The following is a 20,116-nucleotide window of genomic DNA, read 5'->3' as shown; positions in this document are numbered from 1 at the left end:
TGATTCGGAAAAGGAGTCATTGACTTCGTTTCCTTCCCGTTAAATCAGCCCAGAGTCAATTATTCAGGGCTAGTCCAAACCCTGCATCTTTTACCACTGGCTGGGATCAGTGGGCGTGCAAACTCACAGAGAGCAAGCCTGAGGACGCTGATTCGGTTCTTTCTTCCACAGCCCACAGAGGCTCCACAGCCCAAGACACGGCGATCTACAGATGAAAAACCTCTGGATACTTGCGGGTACAAATACGCAAGTAGTGCAAAGAGATGGTTGACACAAGAGGAGAGCTTCCCGGGAAGTGAACCTTGTCCCGCACGGGTGTCGGGCTTCCCTCCCCGAGCCGTCCCACCTCTCCGAGCTCTCCTGCCAGCCGCTGCTGAGAGAGAATGCGGTGGCGCTCGGCTGAAGGGACGACGCGTCCCCGGTTCCCCTGCGCGGAGGGAGCCGCTGGGTGAGCTCCCCTCGGGCACCGGCAGCTCCGTGCCCAGCGGGACTGGCCGAGGTTGGGCACCCCGCTTCGCCGCGGCCCTGCTCCCCGTGCCCGTTCTCGTAAAGCTGACCACAACGGCCGTTGTTCAATTCTTACAGAACTCGTTTTAACGGGAGAGCCGGTTGTCGCTGAGGAAGACTCCAGAGAGAAGCGCCCTGCCGCATGCACTTGCAGCACGGTGCAGTCTCTAATGGAGTCCGTATGCTAACACCCTCTCGTTAAAACAGCCCTAATTCTTCGCGTTCAGTATTTTCTTCCTGCTATATCGTATCGTCAAATATTTTAGAGATCTCTTCTGTGTGCAACTGGTCAGCGCTCCCACCTACATACATCTTGGCATAGCTCTTGAGAGAGAGGAATCAGAACCAGACAGTCCCCGTCGGAGGGTCCCGCCGGAGTCCCGCTCTTCTCCGCTCTCAGCCTCAGCAGGATGAGGCCAGGGCCACCCTGCCCGCCCCCCGGCAGGTTCTCCTTCCCTCCGTTTCTGCCCAGAGCGCGACGACACGCTGCGGGGTCCTACCGAGTGCCCCAAAAGGGGACACATCCTTTCGATGTGCACAGAGACGGCAGTGGGCGAGCAGGGTGCGCAAGAGTCGGGAATTCTCTAGAGCCTGCGTTTCTGGCCGTTTCCATCTCTCCAGAAAACGATTCCGGGAATACGCACTTAAATATCGAGGGCGTATAATTTAAGCGATGAAGTTCAGACTGGACTTCGGAGAGATGGGTGATAAAGGTGCACGGACCAAGGTCTATCCCGGATAACCAAGCCCATATACTTCCCACGTCCACCCTCTATTCATTATCGCGTTTCTGACCGCTTCTCAGAAATAGCGCCTCTCTCCAATTAGCTCGGCAAAACCGCTCACCTCTTGCGAAGCCCCTCCGGCCATAACAACAACCCGAATCTGCTGACGGACTGTTCTCTGGGCGCGTTTTCCTCCTGGCTCCCCGAACGTCCCTCTCCCCGGAGCGGCCGACCCAGCGTGTGGCTCCGCGCAGCCACCGGAGAGGCCCCGGGTGAGCCCCGCCGAGCCCGCACCCCGCGGCGCGGCCCCTGCCCCGCCTCCGCGGAGACCCCCGCGCTGCGGGGCCGCTCCGGGGCCTCGGGGCGGGCGGAGAGACCGGGGCGGCCAGAGCGGCCGCGCCCGCTCGTCACCAGCGGAGCCGGCTCCCGACACGGTACGAAACGTGGGGTTTCCTCCAGCACCGCAGTATGAACTATCCTTCTCGCAACATCCCGATCGCCGCGGCAAACAACGCGCAAATTGACTTAGCTGACTCCTACAGCTGTATTTCCCGAGAGAAAAAGCGCACAGGAAGGGGGTTATTTCGTTGAAATCTAACCCGCAGCCCTCCTCGGAGCGCGCACCAACTTCATTAACAATCTCCTCGAAGGCGTAGGAAAAGCACCGACAATCAACAGCCTCGGTGTTGCTCCCGGCCGTGCCCGGTCCGCCCCGTCCGGGCTCACCTCACGGGCTCTCATCACGGCGGCCCGACCCCGCCGCAACGCTTCGCTCGGAGCCCCCTGCCAGGTGCTCACTTTCTGTCGTGCTACCTGCGACAGACGACAGTAGTGCTGTCATGCCTCTGTCGGTCACGGATGGGGAGATCCGCGTGGGGGGCAGGATGCGGGCTCGACAGGATCCGCGCTGGTCCCGCTCCGAGCCGAGCGCTCCGCTCCGCCCCGCCAGGGCCGCGGGGCCGCTGGTGCTCCGAGCTGCGGACAGGGAGCAGAGCCCGGGGGAGCCCTGCCGGGGGGGCCGAGAGCGCGGCGGAGAGGTGCGGTTACCGGGCACTCTGCGGGGCCGCAGCCCGTCACCTGCGGCGCTGGTGCTCGGGTCGGTCGGGGCCCGTATTTGGGTCGGAGGTTGGGCAAGCCCGCGCCGTGTCTTCGGGGGAGGCTGCAGAAAGCCGGCTCCGGGCCAGCATGGGTGTTGATAGGGGCTGGGCTGGGGCTCGCAGGGGCCGGCGATGTCCGCGTTCCCTGTCGCCGCTCGGACCCCCGCGCCGGGCGTCGGTCGCGCTGCGCCGGGACATGCCGCGGCCGCGGCACCCCAAAGCCCTGTTTGTTAGGCAGCGGTGTCGGGGACGCCGAGACTGGATGCCAGCGAGATTCTCCCCACGGTTAGGTCGGTTTAAATCGCTGCACAAACGAGTAATTGACGGAACTTCCCGACTTTACCGGGGCTCGGCACAGCCGAGTTACTGTTCCGCAGGATCGGGTCTCGGGATTTGAAATAACGATCATTCTTTTTAGACGGAGAACAATAGGGGGCTCCTCCTTTCACACTGCTCCTCAAACACAGAATTCAGTTTTATCAAATCCACCATATTCATAAACGTAGGGGCAATTCTCTCAGATCGCTTTGCCGAGGTTCAACAACAAATCCTGCATCCACTGTGAGGAGAGGCTGAACCACAGAGGTGAGAGAAAAGATGGAAACTGACGACAAGTTTAATTAAAAACAGCTGGCTGGTAAAGTACGTGCCTAGAAGCAGATACCCGGTTATTTAACTCACGTGCGAAGGACAAGCTACTCCTTTATTCTCCACTAATGCTCCGAGAGCATCATCAGTGTTTGGTGCGAGGGAGCTCTGAGGACAAGATTAGCGATCGTGGAGAAAGGGTGCCCGTAACCCACAGCGTCTCCGCGAAGAGACGCCGGCTGGTTCTGCAGGTAGTGAGGGGCAGCCAGGCTCTGCAGCCTCTGCTCGTGGTGCCACGGGGACACCGGTGTTAACCAGCGGCACCTGTGGGAGCTCAGAGCCGGAGGAGCTTCCGCAGCTCAGGTCCTTCTATTTTAGCTAAATGAGAAAGGTTTTATAACGGGATTTCAGAGGTGCAAGCAGCAGGTGAGGTAGTAAGATGGGTGTAGGTGCTGTGAGTTTGAGTTACAGCTTTCGCTTGGGCTTTGGGATTTAGGAGTGTGGAAACATCCCTCTCGTCACAAGGACTCTCACTTTGCTCCGTGTTTGTTTTCTTCGCTCATAGGGAGATGTAACTGGAACGTGTGCTTAGACTGGAGTGGTGGGGGAAATCTGTGGTAAAAGATGTGACAAGTGAGGGGGTTCTCGGGGCGGGGAGTTGCTTTTTTGTTGTTATTGTTGATGTTGGGGGGGTTCCGTGCCTCCTCCCCTCACTAAGCCCGCACGGGCTCGCTGGTGGAGATAACGGCCCCGCCGCGCTGGAAGGCGGGTTCTGTGCAGGAGGTGAGGCCAGCGGGGCAGGTCCACCCACTTGAAAACAAAACTTTTTTCCTGCAGGCGCTGAGAGCAGAGAGCGGCGCGGGGTCCCCGGAGCCGGCTCGCCGCCCGCCGAGGGCTGGTATGTGTTAGGGTAGGGCCATGTATTGGAAGAGCGACCCGATGTTCGTCTGCAGGCTGGAGGACAAGGACCTGCCCGCGCTCGGCGGCCCGGCGGAGAAGGTGTGCGGGCGGGGGGGCGGCGCGGCTCGGCCGCCTGCCGCAGCTCGGCGGCTCCGGTGGCCGCGGCTCCCGGTGGGACCCCCAGGTGTCGGTGGGCCGGGCCGGGCCCGCGCGGGGCTCCTGGGCGCGGCCGGGCGCTGACCGCGCTCTCCCCGCGCTCCCGCAGGCCAGCCCCGCGGCGGCTGACGAGGACTCCTGCTCTTCCTCCGCTGCCCTGTCGCCCTCCTCATCGCCGCGGTCCATGGCCTCGGGCTCGGGCTGCGCCCCCGGCAAGTGCGTGTGCAGCAGCTGCGGCCTGGAGATTGTGGACAAGTACCTGCTCAAGGTAAGGGCGCCCACCCGGAGCCCCCTTCGTCTGGCGGCTTCCCTCACCGCTGAGGCGGAGGGCGGCCCGTTCACGGAGTCGGCCCGGGCCGCGGGCAGTGCCCGGAGAGCCGGGCCAGGTGGGATCCGAGGGTGCAGCCCTCCAGCACCCCTCATCCTGCGGCTCAGCCCTCCCCTCCCCGGACGGTGCGGAGCTGCCGCGGACACGGGAGCGCGGAGCCGCAGCGCGTTTGTTGGCGGTGTTCGGGCCGGAGAGGGGCCCTGGCTGCTGTCGGTGTTTCGGGTGACGCTGCTTGCGCCGGGCTGCGCGTTCCTGCGCGTCGGGAGAAGCGGGGAAGGGAATGGGAACGGGCGGCCCCGGCCGCGGTCAGACGGCGGCGGCGCGACCTGCGTTGTGCTGAAGTAGGTCCGGGGGGAACGTCGTGAGCCTCAAAGCTAAAAGTGCCTCTTGAGAAATGTGAAAATAAGTTATTTCTGAGAAAGGTGGTCAACTAGCATATTTGAAAGAAACGAGCTGCCCAGTCTCGGAGCAGTTCTCTTGTCTTAGCAATCAGGACCGAGTAAGATAATTTGAATACAAGCAAACAAAACCAAGTGGCTTTAAACACGAAGCGTTACTGCGGGGCGGGGAGAGGGGTGTGGGGAGTTTATTTGCCTCTTGTATTAGAGCCGTTAAAATTATTCAGATTTTTTTCCCTCTTTCCTTACAAAAGTGAGAGTAACAATCATGACAGAAGTCACTCGATTCCATTAGCCTCAAACAAAGTTGTATACTTGTAAAGTGATAGCGGCTGAGAGCCCTGGAAGCATAACCGGTGTTCCTAAATCATGCTTAGGTCTTGGTTCAGGTGAGAAAGTCCAAGGAAAATGTCTAAGGGAGCTAGCGTTCAGTTGAAATGGGGCTGGGGCAGGAGCTGCCACGCACCCCTGGATCCCGTGACACCATCCCCTTTGCAGTAGCCTGGGCCAGCACAGAACGGGCGGACCAGCGACAGAACTGACTCGAACTCAATTTCAGTTCTGTTAACTCCCGTGACGTTTTGGAAGCTCGTTTATGGTTTACTGTTCGCTGCTGTCTCCCCTTTGAACAACCAGGATAACGGGACTTGGAGCAAAAGACCTCTAAATTATTTACCCTTGGGTTCAAGTTAGCTGTTACTGCTTGGTGTAGGCAGAGAGGAATCGATGCCGGTGTGCTACAGCAGCAGCAGCACACCTTTCAGCTCCAGCCCAGCCGATGGACGAGCAGGAGCACGGACAAGCGGCACCAAAGGGGACAGGGCGGGCGCCGCTGCTGTCCCGCCCTCTGGAAGAGCGCTGGTCTCTGCAGAAGGGGCGGTGGGCTCTCGGTGGCCGGGATGCTCACGCCGTGCAGAGCTGCGGCTGGAGCTCGGCGAGGCCCGGGGAGCCTTGGCATGGCAGGACTGGTGGAGGGCAGGCTCAGTCTGGCTCAGCGCTGCCCCTGCGATCTTTCTAAGAGATGGTTGGGAGGGTTTGGTGACAGCTCTCATCTGCTGTCAACAGCTTCATATATTGTGGTGTAAACTTGTCAGCATATGGGAGGGCAGTTGCCAACAAGGATAAGGGTTAGGAAAGCATTGGGCAAACTGCGGTATTACAGCCTGAAGAATGACTGACTGAAATAGGGAATCCTAGCAGGAGTGCTGGAGTCCATGCCTTGCCTTCTCTGGGGTTTGTCTGGCCATGCTCTGATGAAAGGCATGTCCTGGGTTACCTCAAATCTGCTTTCCCATAGGTAATATATGGGCTGTTTGGTATGAGATGAGAAATTGATTCAGTGGGGAAAAAAATTTAAACTTCATTGGTTTTCAGAATTCCTCCTATTCAGTATGGGATTATCCAGAGTTAAGTTATTACTTAATTTTTGTGGTCACTGGGAGTCTTGGGTTTTCAAGTTATTTATTTAGGTAATTCACAATGTCTGCATAATTAAGAATTCCTTTTATAGGAAAGCAGAAATTAAAATAATTGCTTTTATTTTATATGCCCCAAAAGCATGTGTAGGTTTTCAAAAATGCTGATTTCTACTGCATTCCATTACTAGGTTTAGTTTTGCTCTGGACATATTAAAGAAATGTCTAATTTGCTATTAAAACACTTGCTGCTGTTTTGAAACTCAGATGCTATTCACCAATTTTGCTTTAACAGAAACCTGGCAAATGGAGGAGTGGTTTGTGGTGTGTTTCTATCTGACAGATTTATTTTTTCCCTTCAATACATGTTTTAAAATCTTAAAGAACTTCGCAATTTTTTTTTTTTTTTTTTTTTTTTTTTTTTTTTTGTTAGACAGGAATTTATGCAGACTAGGAAACAGACATGTGTAAGCTAGTAGTCTTCCCAAGGTCGCATAAGGCCAAAACTTGCTCTCTTACTTTAATGCTATCAGAACAGAACTGGTCACAAAATATCTGCATGGAACTTGTATCTCTTGCTGTCTCTTCTACTGTTTTTAATTACAAACCCATAAAAGCTTGTTCTGAAGACCTGAATCAGATTGTTTAACCTTCAATATGCAAGAAGTATTGTAAAGAAAAAGTTTTGTATTCGAGATCATTTTTCTGTGAATCATTGTGTGTAAAACTTCTGACCATTTCTGGGAAAAAAGCAGTGTTTGTAAATATAAAATGCACTGTTGGTATTACAAGTATTGAGGGTTATTTTTTTTGTTGGGTTTCTGCAGGTGAATGACCTCTGCTGGCACGTGCGCTGCCTCTCATGTAGCGTTTGCAGAACATCCCTGGGAAGGCACACCAGCTGCTACATCAAAGATAAAGATATCTTCTGCAAACTCGATTATTTCAGGTATATCATCCAGGAATATAATTTATCAGATAACTTGTTATACTTGCTTGTAACTTTTCACTGCAGCCACAACTGAAATACACTTGAGGCTCTTTCTTTTTCATTTAGTAGGTTTATATTCAGCAGTTTAAACTCTGACTTTTCTTCAGGAGAGACTTGGGAAGCCCTAAGTCTGTTTAATGTGACTGCCTGCTAAGTCTCCCGTGTTCCCTTCCTCTGGTGTGCACAGCTGCTGTATTTATACCATCACTTGTGTGTGCACCGAGGGGGAAAAGTCCGAGTCTGTGCCACAGTAGGGTTGTGAAGCCATTGTATGTGCAAAGAGTCGTCCTTGGGGAATGCTGGCTGAGACTGCAATGTGAATTTGAGATGATCTGTTTGGAGTAGTGCTTCACTGCTGTGAGGCTTAAGGCATCACAAGCAGCTGTAAAATCAACCCAGAATAAACCCCATGATATTTAAAAGAAGCTTTCAGCAGCTATACCTTGCTATGATCAGTTCGATTTAGAATGTGATTCTTTCAAAATTACATGATAATCTTGCAGTGAAAGATATTATTTGTGTTGTCAGTGTAGTGTTCTGGATGCCATGTTTTGGATTCAGAAAGCAGCAAGTATTGTTGCTGTTAATTTTGATGTGATTGCTGGTGCTTCTCTAGTCTGATTGATAGACCAAACTGTTCCTGGGATTCTCAGCTGTGCTGTGAACAGATTGCATCCAGCTAGTCAAGTTTGACACCGAGTGGGAGGGGGGCAGGCTGAGTGCTGTAAACTTCCGAAAAACCTGAATTTTGTGGGACTTGAAAAAACTTGGGTCTGCAATGATCTTCAGGACAAATTCTTATCTAAACAATCAACATATTTTGGTGGCTTATTTCTTTTTCAAACAAGAATTTTCTAGTGTAATAATGTAAATTCAGATTTCCTTTTAGTTTACTTAAAAATCATAATGTGATGTGAATTGGGAAACAACTATGAAGGTTCCCCCCTTCTGTTGAAGATGATGGAAGATCAGTAAAGGGGTAATGTAGCTAAATATGTTAGCTCAGACTACCACTAGAGTAATGTGGAATACATTTGAAAACTTGGAAGAATTGTGAACAGTCTGTTTTTTCTATCTTTCAGCTTCTAAGAGTAATTATCTTTATAAAAGGAATGATGAGCTATGAATTCACGTTGCAGTTAAAATGCTTCAGCTTTGGTCCCCGCCTCTTGGAAATATGAGCCTCTGTGTTTCAGTAGTGCCTTGCCTTAAGCTATCACATAGAAATTCCCCGATTTTTTTTTTTTTTTCTTTTCTTCAATGTCAGCGCAGTGGTGGTGTGGGCTTCAGTAGGGCTGCCGCAGCCCGGGGCTGTGCCGGGCGCTGTGGGCCGTGCCCGGTGGAGTTCCTGAGGTGGCCCGGTGCCCCGGGGCTGTGCCCGGTGGAGTTCCCGGGGTGGCCCGGTGCCCCGGGGCTGTGCCGGGCGCTGTGGGCCGTGCCCGGTGGAGTTCCCGGGGTGGCCCGGTGCCCCGGGGCTGTGCCGGTGCGCTGTGGGCCGTGCCCGGTTGCACTGCCAGGGTTACCATGCCCAGTGTCTGGTGCTGTGCCCAGGGTTGCCGTGCCCGGTTGCGGTGCCCGGTGCCGTGCCTGGTGCTGTTTGGTTGTGGTGTCTGGGGATGCCATGCCCGGTGTAATGCCCGGTTATGGTGCTGGGGTTGCAGTGCCCGGTGCCAAGCCCGGGGGTGCTGTGCCCGGGGTTGCAGTGCCCGGTGCCGTGCCCGGTGCCATGCCAGGGGGTGCTGTGCTCGGTGCCGTGCCCGGTTGCAGTGCCCGGTGCCATGTTCGGTTGCGGTGCCCGGGGTTGTCATGCCCGGTGCCGTGCCCGGTGCCATGCCAGGGGGTGCTGTGCCCGGTGCCATGCCCAGTTGTGGTATCTGGGGTTGCGGTGCCCGGGGGTGCCGTGCCCCGTGCCGCGCCCGGTTGCAGTGCCCGGTGCTATGTTCGGTTGCGGTGCCCGGTGCCATGCCCGTGCCGTTCTCTTGCAGGCGCTACGGCACACGCTGCTCGCGCTGCGGGCGGCACATCCACTCCACGGACTGGGTGCGGCGGGCCAAGGGCAATGTCTATCACCTGGCGTGCTTCGCCTGCTTCTCCTGCAAGAGGCAGCTCTCCACGGGAGAGGAGTTCGCTCTGGTTGAGGAGAAAGTCCTCTGCAGAGTACATTACGACTGCATGTTGGACAACCTGAAAAGAGAAGTTGAAAATGGTAATGCACTGCTTCTGTTAAGAACTATGCTGTTGGTTCAGGTTTAATTAAATTGTTGGGGGTTTGCTTCATTTTCCTTATGGAGAGATATTTGACTGCTTTTACTAAGACTGGAAGCACAGGTTCTTGAAACAAAATAATGGTAAATTATTTCACATTTGGGGGATTTTGTTTGTTTTAGTTTTGCTGTTTCTGGGAGTGGGTTGTTGATTTTTTTCCTTTTTTTTCTTTTTTTTTTTTTTTCTTTGTCTTTAGAACTTCTTTTGTATCCTAAAGACATGACAGCAACAGCATATCCTGTTTTTAAAATATCATGTTAGAATTATTTCTTCCTTCATTTGCAAGGAAGTTGTTTAGGGCATAATGTGTTATGGTGCTACATCAATTTCACTTCAAATAGAAGATCGTTTTTTAAATCTGAAATTCAGCAGATCAGCTGCTGTTGGTTACTGTCTGACTTACAACATCACTGTGAATGTTTAGAAGGTGGTGTTTTCAATGTTTCAGGAAACGGGATTAGCGTGGAAGGAGCATTACTAACGGAACAAGATGTTAATCATCCAAAACCAGCAAAAAGAGCTCGGACCAGCTTCACAGCAGATCAACTCCAGGTAGAGACAGTGCTAAAATCTTGTGTAACTCAGGGTTACGTAGGACATGGGTGCTGAACCAACAGGGTGCAAAAAAAGCTTGAATGCTTTAAACTATTTCATAAACTATCAAGACACAGCATGTTTCTGGAAGTTTAACGTGAAATAGTATTCTTCAAGCTCTTTATTTCCCTGGGGGCAGGTTGCAATTCTGAAGAGTGGAAACAAAAAGGTGGTTCTATTTTGATTACTTGATGAAATCTATTTAATCAGTCATTTACATCACTAAACATAATAAAGACAAAATACTTCTTAAATTATGTAATGTGAAAAGTTGTACTAAAGATGGGTTACTGTATGTGACTTCAAGATATTAATAGGATTGATGTTGGAATTGTTGTAATGCCTGCATCTCTTCTGCTTTCCAAACTTCTTGTCTTTTTGTTGCCTTGACAATGGTTAACTCCTACTGAGACAGTCCAGAGCTAGTTCAAACTCTAGATAACCACTCCACTTAAATTAGCTTTCTAGGGAAAACCAGAAGATAGGGCCAGCTTCCAATGAAAGAGGGGATGGGCAGACAAGATTTACAGGTTTTAACCTGCAGCAAGAAGGAAGATGTGACTTTCTACTTAATCTTGGATATACATCCTTGCCTTGGGTTTAACAGGTTTTGGAATTTCTGGTCACAGTGCGAGTTCTGTTTTGTTGGCCTGTCAGCTTATCCATAGTGAAAGCAGTTGAGAAACTCGTGTTGAAGTGTAATAACACATGAGGTGTTAAAGTAGTGCTCTGGATAAGGGCATGGGGTGGTTCAAAGCTTGGGTTCCTATTATAGTCATGACTGGAGACACAAGGTGGTGTTAACACAAAACAAACACATGAACAATAAGCATGGAGCCTGAACTCCAGCAAAAGGGAACTTTTTTTCCCCAGTGGAAGCTGAAAGGGAGATGGGACCATCCATCGGGATGGGAGCTGTATTCAGGGCTTCTGCTGTCATTGAAACTTCCAGCTTCCCTTCTTTCCTGCTTAAAGTAGATTGTAACATACTTTAGCAGGTGTTTGAGGTCTTTGGCATCTTGTTATTTGATGATACTTTCTCTCTGCTGGTTGGCCTCGGTACCATCCTCCAGGCTGCTCTAAGACTTTGCTTCCAACAAGAGAAACGTTGTAGGAACAAGAGCAGAGTCAGAGCAGCCTACTGTGTAACTACTCACCACAAAAAAAAGTACTTGTGCAAAAGAATGCCCGTGCTTTTAGGGTGCTTTTGTTCTGTAGGACCTAAAGGAGCTCCAGGAGAGCTGGAGAGGCAGGTCCTGGAGTGACAGGACAAGGGTGAATGGTTTCCCTCTGCCAGAGGGCAGGGATGGATGGGATTTTGGGAAGAAATCCTTCCCTGTGAGGCTGGTGAGGCCCTGGCATAGGTGCCCAGAGCAGCTGTGGCTGCCCCTGGATCCCTGCAGTGCCCAAGGCCAGGCTGGACACTGGGGCTGGGACACCCTGGGGCAGTGGGAGGTGTCCCTGCTGTGGCATAGGGATGGAACAAGGTGAGCTTTTAAGGTCCCTTCCAATCCAAACCAGTGTGATTCTATAAAAAATTGCAAGTGTAAATAGTTTCTGAATATGGTAAGTAGCAGTCTGAATCTTCAAAGATGAAGCCAGAAAATTGAAAATTGTTGAAGATACCCTGCAGAAATCCATGAAGCCCTACTTTAATAAGCAGGGCAAATCCTTAAAACCTGTGAAAGTCTTCAGTGTGTAGGCCAAATTGATATTTACTTCCTCAAAAAAAGTGTAATTTATTTCCTAAAGACAAGTGCTGACTTCAATTTTCTGTCCAAAGATGAGGAACCAAATTACCAAAAAGGTCGGGTCAGTCAAGGTAGAGCTTCTGTTTCTTGGGTTGGTGAAAGGCAAAGGAAGCAGAGTGTCCATGCATCCTCCATGGAGGTGAAAAAACCACTTACTCCATATAATGTATGATGCAGATAGTGATTGACAAGTTCACAGTGCTGGATCATTTTTGTGCTGTGGTCTGCTGTTGTAGCTGTTTATTGAGCATATTTGGGTTGCTTTGCAGCGGATTTTCTTCTAGAGTTCTTTTAATGCAAACTTACAGAGGACCTCTTTCAGTTTTTATTACTGCCAAGCTGATTCCGTTTCCTCAATTTCTGGTAAATGTCATAGTTCAGTCAAGCATAGCAAGGACTTGTACTTCATCTTTGGGGTTGTTTTTTGGGGAATTTTATGTAGTGGGCATGATCTAAAAACTAGTGATCACAAAAAAATCCCAGTTTCCTGAAGACAGGCAAGGATTAGTACCATAGTCTACTTTTGGGTGGAGAAGACCATCCAATCTGGGTTTCAACATAAATGCTCCTGCAATCTCCTATCTTGCCTTTTCAGGTTATGCAAGCACAGTTTGCTCAGGACAACAATCCAGATGCACAAACACTTCAGAAACTGGCAGAAAGAACAGGCTTGAGCAGGCGTGTTATACAGGTAAGTGTGAAGTTACTTGGCTCACAGTCTGGTACTCATCCATTGGAAATGCTCAATCACAATTTTCTCTGAGATTATTCTAACATGGGAAAAGATCTTAATCTGTTTTAACTTCAGACAACATCCTTAGTCAGGAATAGGCCTAGAACAAGCATCAAAATTTGAAAAACTTGCTGCATTCCTCTTACACTGTGTGGAGGATTAAGTGTTCTAGGAACAACATCTCAGCCTAAATAGTATAGAAATTGGCATTAATTTATTTCAAATAGGTATTTCTGACTATTGTAGTATATTCCTAAGACCTGAATTATTTTTGAAAGTGTCTTGTGGTATGACATTAGGAGCAAGAGAATATCTAGGATATTATTCTAGGGAGCAGAGTTAAAATGTATGCACATGCCAACCAAAATTGAAACACAAACTTGGAATCTTTGCTTGAAGATGTCTCTCAGTAAAGACATGGATGCATTTTTAAATGTAAATGTGACTTTGAAAATATAATACAAGTTAAATATTTATATGTTAATATAAATAAAAATAAGTTCTGAGTTGCCTTGGCTCATTTCTAGCCTGGAAGATTGCCAGAGTGTTTCTAGAAATTAGGTATCTGGCTGCTGCAATCAGTCCTTAAAAATAAGGAATCTTGCATGCTGTTCCATGTGAAAAGGCAAGTAGGTAGCATATGAAAAATATGGTTTGCTGTCAGTAGTTCCAGGCAGGAGAAGATTGTCTGTGATGTGCTGGGCGGGGCTGCAGGTGATGCTGCCTGGCCTGGGGGGCACTGGCCCCGGGGTGCCCAGCCCCCACTGTGCTTGTCCCTGTCCTTGGTGGGCTGCTGGGTACTGAGGTGCATTCCTGACTTGACCACACTGGTAGGTTTAGAATGGGTAATTATCCATTTGGTCTGCCAGCATTGTGTCAAAGGCCCAATTTACAATGCAAACTCATCCTAAGATAAGGTTGTTGTTGTGCTAGTATTGAATGCAATCTATCAATGTGATTGATTTATGTTTCCCTCCTTTTCAGGTGTGGTTTCAGAACTGCAGAGCACGCCATAAGAAACACGTTAGTCCCAATCATTCATCCACTGCTCCTGTGACTGCAGTTCAGCCCTCCAGGTTGTCTCCACCCATGTTAGAAGAAATGGCATACTCTGCATACGTACCCCAGGATGGGACAATGCTCACTGCTCTGCATAGCTACATGGATGGTAGGTAGAAGAGCTTTGCTCTTTCTCCTCATAAAAACATTATCAGCTGTAGCAAGAACAGTTTACCCAGTTCTGATTAAAGATATCTAATGGATATATCAACACCATACATGCTATCATACACTTAATTTAGAAAGCAGTAGCCCTTCACTGCAATAGCATGGCTGAAGATCTGAGTATGAAGACAACCATTTGTGCTTCTTTTAGACCATTAAAACAATAATAAAAAAATACTTAAATATCTACTTCACATATTTTAATAATACATCTAATGAAAACTGTTTGCCACCTGCTCCCTGGCTTTTATCCCATGGACTGTGAGTACACTCAACCCAGCAAATTCTGAGAGCTTCAGCTTCCCTAACACACAAGAGGAGGGAGGGGGAGAGCCTGGTGGTCAAAAGTGCTTCAGTCTTTGGTTGTCTTATGACCCAGCAGGACAACAGCTTTGGGTCCTGTTCGTGGTTAGGAGGGACTGGGGCAGTTTTGGGAGAACCAGGCTGAGCCACGTGTGTGTCCTGAGCTTGTTTTCCTCCAGAGCAGTGGTGGTAAGGTGGGCTGTGGGTGGAGGAGCACAGGTGCTGGGTTAGGAAAAAAACATGCTGCAGGGCTGGGGCAGGGAATTGTCATTACCCAGTGGAATTTACTGACTTATTTTTGCTACTTTCAATGAAGTTGACTGGTAAATGTTTCTGTTTTTGTAGCTCATTCACCTACAGCTCTTGGACTTCAGCCTTTGCTACCCCATTCAATGACACAACTGCCACTAAGTCACACCTAATTCCTTTTCATCAGGGGTTGGAACTATTAAAGATGTAACCTTAACTCATAGTGTATTGAAAATATAATTGGAAAGATATTAACGTTAACTTTTTATTTAACATCCAAAGCATTTTCAAGATAATTTTTGCCCAGGTATGTACGTCTATTTAGCCTGCAAGACACTTTTATGGATTCTGCCTAAGTAACTATTACATTGTTTACAAGCCTTATTAAACACCTTTTTGTATTGTCTGGAAGTAGTTCACTCTAGTTGTGTGTGTTAATTTATTTGTCATCAAAAGAGCACTTTGCCTAAAAGAAAGGACTGACAATTGTGCAAAATGTTTACAATTCTTTGTGAAATTGTAGTTTATCATTAGTTTGTATCTGTAAGTTATTGCTAAAAGTATTACCTGTATTTGAGTTGTCTACAGCCTATCTGTTAAAACTTATTGCTGTGAGTTTACAAAAATAAATTTTGGTTGCAAATATTTTCAAAAATAACTGAATAAAGTTTCTGCTGTAGCATGCTAAGAAAGAATGTTGCTGTGTCTATGGCTGAACTGTAGTAATTTGTCAAGTGCTTAACTTGAATCTTCAGTTTTAAGAAGGTCATTAGTATACCGAGGAAAATTACACTGAAGTCTTCAGGAGGGCTCATGTCTATTCCCAATGATAGTAAAAATAATTTAATTGACTTAGGTGGATCTTGAAACACTCCAAATGCTGATATACCAGTGGGTACATGCAAAGCAGTGCTGCTTGTGAGGGTGCACACCTGGGAGGAAAGAAACTGGGGCTGTGTAGGACAGATTCTAAATTCTGACTTGGTAAGTGGGGAGCCTGATGTCAAATCTGCTTTAACATTTTGAAGTTTTCTTACTTCAGCTTTTGTTTCCTTCTGTGGTTTTTACCTTGTGATTTTTGTTAAGCAGGACGATGAATAAGAGGCAGTACTTAACCAGTCTGCTTTTCAAAAGTAACTTTTAGTTTGGCAATATCAAACTGCACATGAACGATGGCTGGAATTCAGTCAAATGCACTACAGCCTGTGTGTTTAAAGCTGCCAATGTGCTAAGACTTACTAGTAGAGCATGTTTTGATACACTAATTTGAAGCACATCAGTTACTGTAAATTCAGCTGATTTTTGTCTTCAAATATTAGTTTCCTTGAATGACATTTAGATCCCCCTTGCTCACTTAAACTTTATTTGCGTTGGAAGGAAACCATACTTTGTAAGGATGTTTGTGTCCATATCCCTTTTTTCTCTTCCAACTATGCATTAGTGTCTGCTCTGTGAAACTCCTTAACAGTGTTGGTCAAACCACTTCAATTTGGAAAAGGTAGTGTTCTCTGTTGATGACTCGTGGGCAGAATTTTGATGGCAAGCTCTGAATTAATAAAGTTCTATAGGTTAAATGCTGGCACTGTTTTAAGTGCTGTTTACAGATGTCTAAGCTAATCTGAGTAGCCAAAGCAATCTCACTGGTACAGTGATTTATCAAGGCTTTTATTAGCCTTTTTATGCCTTTTTTTTTCTTTTTTTTCCCTCAAAACACTCAAGATGGGGGCTGTAGTGGAACTTGACTGACTTTACATTTTCTTTGAGCATACACAGCTTCCAAGTTAAACGCCCTGGGCAGAATACTGAATTCCAGGTGATGTTTTAAGTACCTAAGCTAGCTCCATATATCTGCATGCTACTACAGTGCATGGGTAGCAGTAGATAAACTAGTTTTTGCTCATTTGTTTGGTATATTGACGTTTTCTCAGTTAAACTATAAACAGTGGTAATTTAGATGTTAATGTAAATTGGTAGTTGAGCCCCTTTAAGGAAAAGCAATTACTCTTATTTGAAGAACTGAGTAGCTTTGGGTTGCCCAAAACAAAAGTAAGTTTAAGATAATGTATGAAACACCTCTTTCTGTTCAGTTTCAGGGTGAGAACAGGATTGAAGTTCATGGGGAGCAATTTACCTCTTTGCCTATGAACTTTTGAGTGCATGAGCAGATGGGTGGGGCTGGGAAATGCCGACTGCACTGACAGTAGGAGCTGCAGCAGAGTGCCTGGGCTTGAGTCTTCCTTTGCCAGACCTGTCAGCAGCTGGTGTTGGGCTGACAGAGCTTTTTAAAACTCTGCCTTTCTGCAACAGAAACCAACCCTCTTCCTGAATGAGAAGACAGCTGCCATCACAAACTGCACCAGTACTATTTCCTGAATTAATCTCATGGGAGAGAGATGTCTCCTGCTCCAAGCTTCCCAAAAACAAAGGTTATCACGAAAACGGGGAAAACTTAGGACAAGTAACAGTATATTGTATATAAAAAATTTACATGTTTTCTTGTTTTAAAATTAGGCCATTGCATTTTTAAGATAGCTACTGTATTAAAAAAATCACACAGGAAAGCACTTGAGTTTTTTTAATACAAGTTAGCAGGTCATACAAGAAAGGTAATAATAAAAATATCATTGAAATACTGTGTAAGCTGAAATATGCTGAACACAGGAATTGCTAGCAGCTACTTTTTCTTACTATTTTCAGAAAATACCAGCAGAAGTGCCAGCATTCCTATAATGTGGATACAGGCACTTAGCCAAACTATGATTTTAAGATCAAAGGAGTGTATATCTATGTTATGCATTATTAAATGCATAAAAATGTTGCCTTTCAACATGCACTTTGATCTCTAGTGTCTCTGCAGGAATTTGGGCAGGTGACTGGGTAGTTGGTTGGGATGCTCACACATGCTCCATTGATACATTCCAATATGCCAGTGCAGGTTTATCACAACATGGATTCAGAAAGAGTTGCAACTGCAATGTAAGAACTACTCATACAAAGCTCACAAAGAGTTCAATAATTTTTTAAAGCTCTAGTGACCCAGAACCACTACAGCTGACTGTTACACTATGACTTGTTAATCTGTTTTGGACCATTGTTAGCATTCTCACAAAAGCAACCCACTTGAGAGTTTAAACATACCAATGTAGTGACTGCTCAAATTGTCAGTATTTCTGTAAGAAAGTGGAATTTTATAAACTAAAGCACAAAGTAAAATAAAAACTACAAAACCCTTTTGACATTATCATTTGGAGTAAAATAAGTATAGACCCTTCTCCTGGGAGGACTTTGATTCTTTTTCAAACTTAGCCCCTTTCAGACTCCAAAATTAAAACAGATTGCCCATAGAGCCCAGCCAAACCAACAGAAATGAGAACCTGGGACTTAATGAAAAGAAAGTTGATTCAAGACAGGAAATTGAGTTGGTCAGATGTGTTGAAAATGATGGCAACCAGAAACTACATTATGAGGCTCTGTATAAAACAATCCTTTCCTTCTCCAAGTCATCTGCAGATGTGTGGATTTGCAAAGAAACATGCCAGGTTTTTTGCAAAAAAGGCACCAAAATCAACATTCATATGCAAAGTCTAACCGCAAAGATGGTACGCATCAGATGCTGGCTGAGACAAAACCAGAAATATTTTCATCCCGTATTTATGACCAAGGTCTGTTTGACTGTAACAGGTCAGTTACGTTACCATTTCATTCTTCAGCAGAAATTTCGGTCAGACCACGCCGCTGCTGCACTGCTAGTGTGGTGCTGTAACTGCAGCACAATGACAACCCCCGTGCCGGAGCAGAGCCTCCTCTTCCCCGTCCCTGAGCCCTGGCACCGGTGCCAGAGAGGGCCCTGCGTGGGCAAGGAGCTCAGAACACGGCGCCTCCCAAACAAACCTGCTCTGCAAACCAGCAGCCCTGCTGAGGCGGGTCACTGCTGCAGGGAGACCTGCACTGCACGACACTGCTCTTGGCTCACCAAAGAGAAAAAACCGCGCACAAGCAGGATCCTGGAAAAGACTGCAGAGCAGACTGCTGGTACGTGAGAAAAAGATCCAGGTAGGCTTTGAACTGATCTGTTAAAGTTTCTATGACCTGCAGCCAACATTGGATTTAAATGTAATGTGACTAGCAAGAAAACCATGTGAGAGAAGAAACCCATCAGCCTGAAAACAAATTTTAAAAGAGGCAAGAAAGCAATTTTGACATTTTCTGAAGGAGGACAACATAACTAATAGCTGCAGTCAGTTCCAACAGGCTGCATGTGTTAACAGGAGATACTGATGTTAGTTTAAAAAATAAAACATCCAGATTTTAATCAAAATAACAACATGCATATGAGACACATAGTAAAGATCCTTTATGCTCCAGAATCTCCTTAAAATAACTTCTATATTATGATTGTACCTTCCAGTGTCTGAGTGCACTATGCTAGATCCTGCAAGGCTATACACCATCACTTAAACAAAAAAAATGTTCTTTAACCTACACAGTGCTTTACTGCTATTGTTGCCTTCTGGCATGAAAAAAAAAAAAAAATATTGAGCTTCACAGCAACGCTTTACAGTACAAAAAGCAGGCAGGTTTTATTTTTATCTGATTAAATGTTAAAAAGAAAAAAAAACCCAAAACAAATAAAAGGGAAACAAAAGCAAATATACTTTCATGGAGATTTACCATACAACAGTAGTGTCTTTCATCTCTTCTGAGCAACTGTAACGTACCTTGTCCCATGTGGCATGGCCTCAGCCAGGCCGGCAGCTAAGCTGGGCTCAGGAAACGCCAAGATATTCCTCTGAAGGTCGCTTTTGCTTCTTCACCTTTCGCTGTCTAGTTTGGACTGAACCGGCCCACATCTAAATCTCCTGGGCTGTGTCATTCTCCTCTCCATGAGCATTTGCTTCCACAGAATCACAGAATATTCTGAGTTGGAAAGGATCCTCCCTGTGGTACCGAACTGCACCCCGTGATACCGAACTGCGCCCCGTGATACCGAACTGCGCCCCGTGATACCGAACTGCACCCCGTGATACCGAACTGCACCCTGCGGTACCGAACCATGCCCCATGGTATTGAACTGTGCCCTGCGGTACCGAATTGCGCCCCGAGGTACCGAACTGCACCCTGGGGTACCGAACTGCACCCCGTGATACCGAACTGCGCCCTGGGGTACCGAACTGCGCCCCGTGGTACCGAACTGCGCCCCGTGATACCGAACTGCGCCCCGTGATACCGAACTGCGCCCCGTGATACCGAACTGCACCCTGCGGTACCGAACCATGCCCCATGGTATTGAACTGTGCCCTGCGGTACCGAATTGCGCCCCGAGGTACCGAACTGCACCCTGGGGTACCGAACTGCACCCCGTGATACCGAACTGCGCCCTGGGGTACCGAACTGCACCCCGTGATACCGAACTGCGCCCCGTGATACCGAACTGCGCCCCGTGATACCGAACTGCACCCTGCGGTACCGAACCATGCCCCATGGTATTGAACTGTGCCCTGCGGTACCGAATTGCGCCCCGAGGTACTGAACTGCACCCCGCGGTACCGAACCGTGCCCGCCGGTACGGAACTGTGCCCCGTGGTACCGAACCGCGCTGTGCCTGTACCGAACTGTGCCCTGCGGTACCGAACGGCGCCCGCCGGTACCGAGCCGAACCGCGCCCCGGGTCCCGCCCGCACTGCCCCGCGCGGTGCAGACGCACTCCGGCTTGTATCGAAACTTTTATTAGAACAATCCCCAAGAACTGCAAAACGGTGAAGTAACAACAAAATTAAGCTCTTCCGATATCAAAGATATTTAAACAATGGGATTATATTTCTGCATAGCAGAAGCAAACAGGGTTTAGAGGTCAAATCATCATGCTCGTGTTAATTCAGTTTTGGCAAAACA

General features: G+C 48.0%; 1 protein-coding gene across 5 annotated transcripts; it reads left to right on the top strand.

Moving 5' to 3' along the window:
- Nucleotides 1-2,399: 2,399 nt before the first annotated feature.
- On the top strand, nucleotides 2,400-14,919 carry LHX8 (LIM homeobox 8). Of its 5 annotated transcripts, none has more exons than XM_079314366.1 (9): nucleotides 2,400-3,280; nucleotides 3,755-3,916; nucleotides 4,083-4,241; nucleotides 6,942-7,063; nucleotides 9,091-9,311; nucleotides 9,819-9,922; nucleotides 12,311-12,406; nucleotides 13,433-13,616; nucleotides 14,321-14,919. In XM_079314366.1, exons 2-9 carry the CDS (start codon nucleotides 3,836-3,838, stop codon nucleotides 14,395-14,397), a joined length of 1,044 nt encoding a protein of 347 aa, XP_079170492.1. In that variant the 5' UTR covers nucleotides 2,400-3,280; nucleotides 3,755-3,835; the 3' UTR covers nucleotides 14,398-14,919. The 5 variants fall into 5 exon arrangements, with proteins under 5 accessions (XP_079170492.1, XP_079170491.1, XP_079170490.1 ...); XM_079314365.1 differs by having other exon boundaries at nucleotides 3,031-3,168; XM_079314364.1 differs by lacking the exon at nucleotides 2,400-3,280 and adding an exon at nucleotides 3,362-3,499.
- The last annotated feature ends 5,197 nt before the right edge of the window (nucleotides 14,920-20,116 follow it).

The sequence above is a fragment of the Erithacus rubecula genome (genome assembly GCF_903797595.1).
Source record: "Erithacus rubecula genome assembly, chromosome: 10".
NCBI classification, from domain to species: Eukaryota; Metazoa; Chordata; class Aves; order Passeriformes; family Muscicapidae; genus Erithacus; species Erithacus rubecula.
The sequence above is the reverse complement of the archived record's forward strand: the minus strand, read 5'-3'. Positions and strand labels throughout refer to the sequence as shown.

Coding starts and splice junctions, on each gene's coding strand:
- LHX8 (XM_079314366.1), top strand. CDS start 3,836: ATGTATTGGAAGAGCGACCCGATGTTCGTCTGCAGGCTGGAGGACAAG. Junction 4,242..6,941: donor TGGACAAGTACCTGCTCAAG/GTAAGGGCGCCC, acceptor GGGTTTCTGCAG/GTGAATGACCTCTGCTGGCA. Junction 7,064..9,090: donor TGCAAACTCGATTATTTCAG/GTATATCATCCA, acceptor GTTCTCTTGCAG/GCGCTACGGCACACGCTGCT.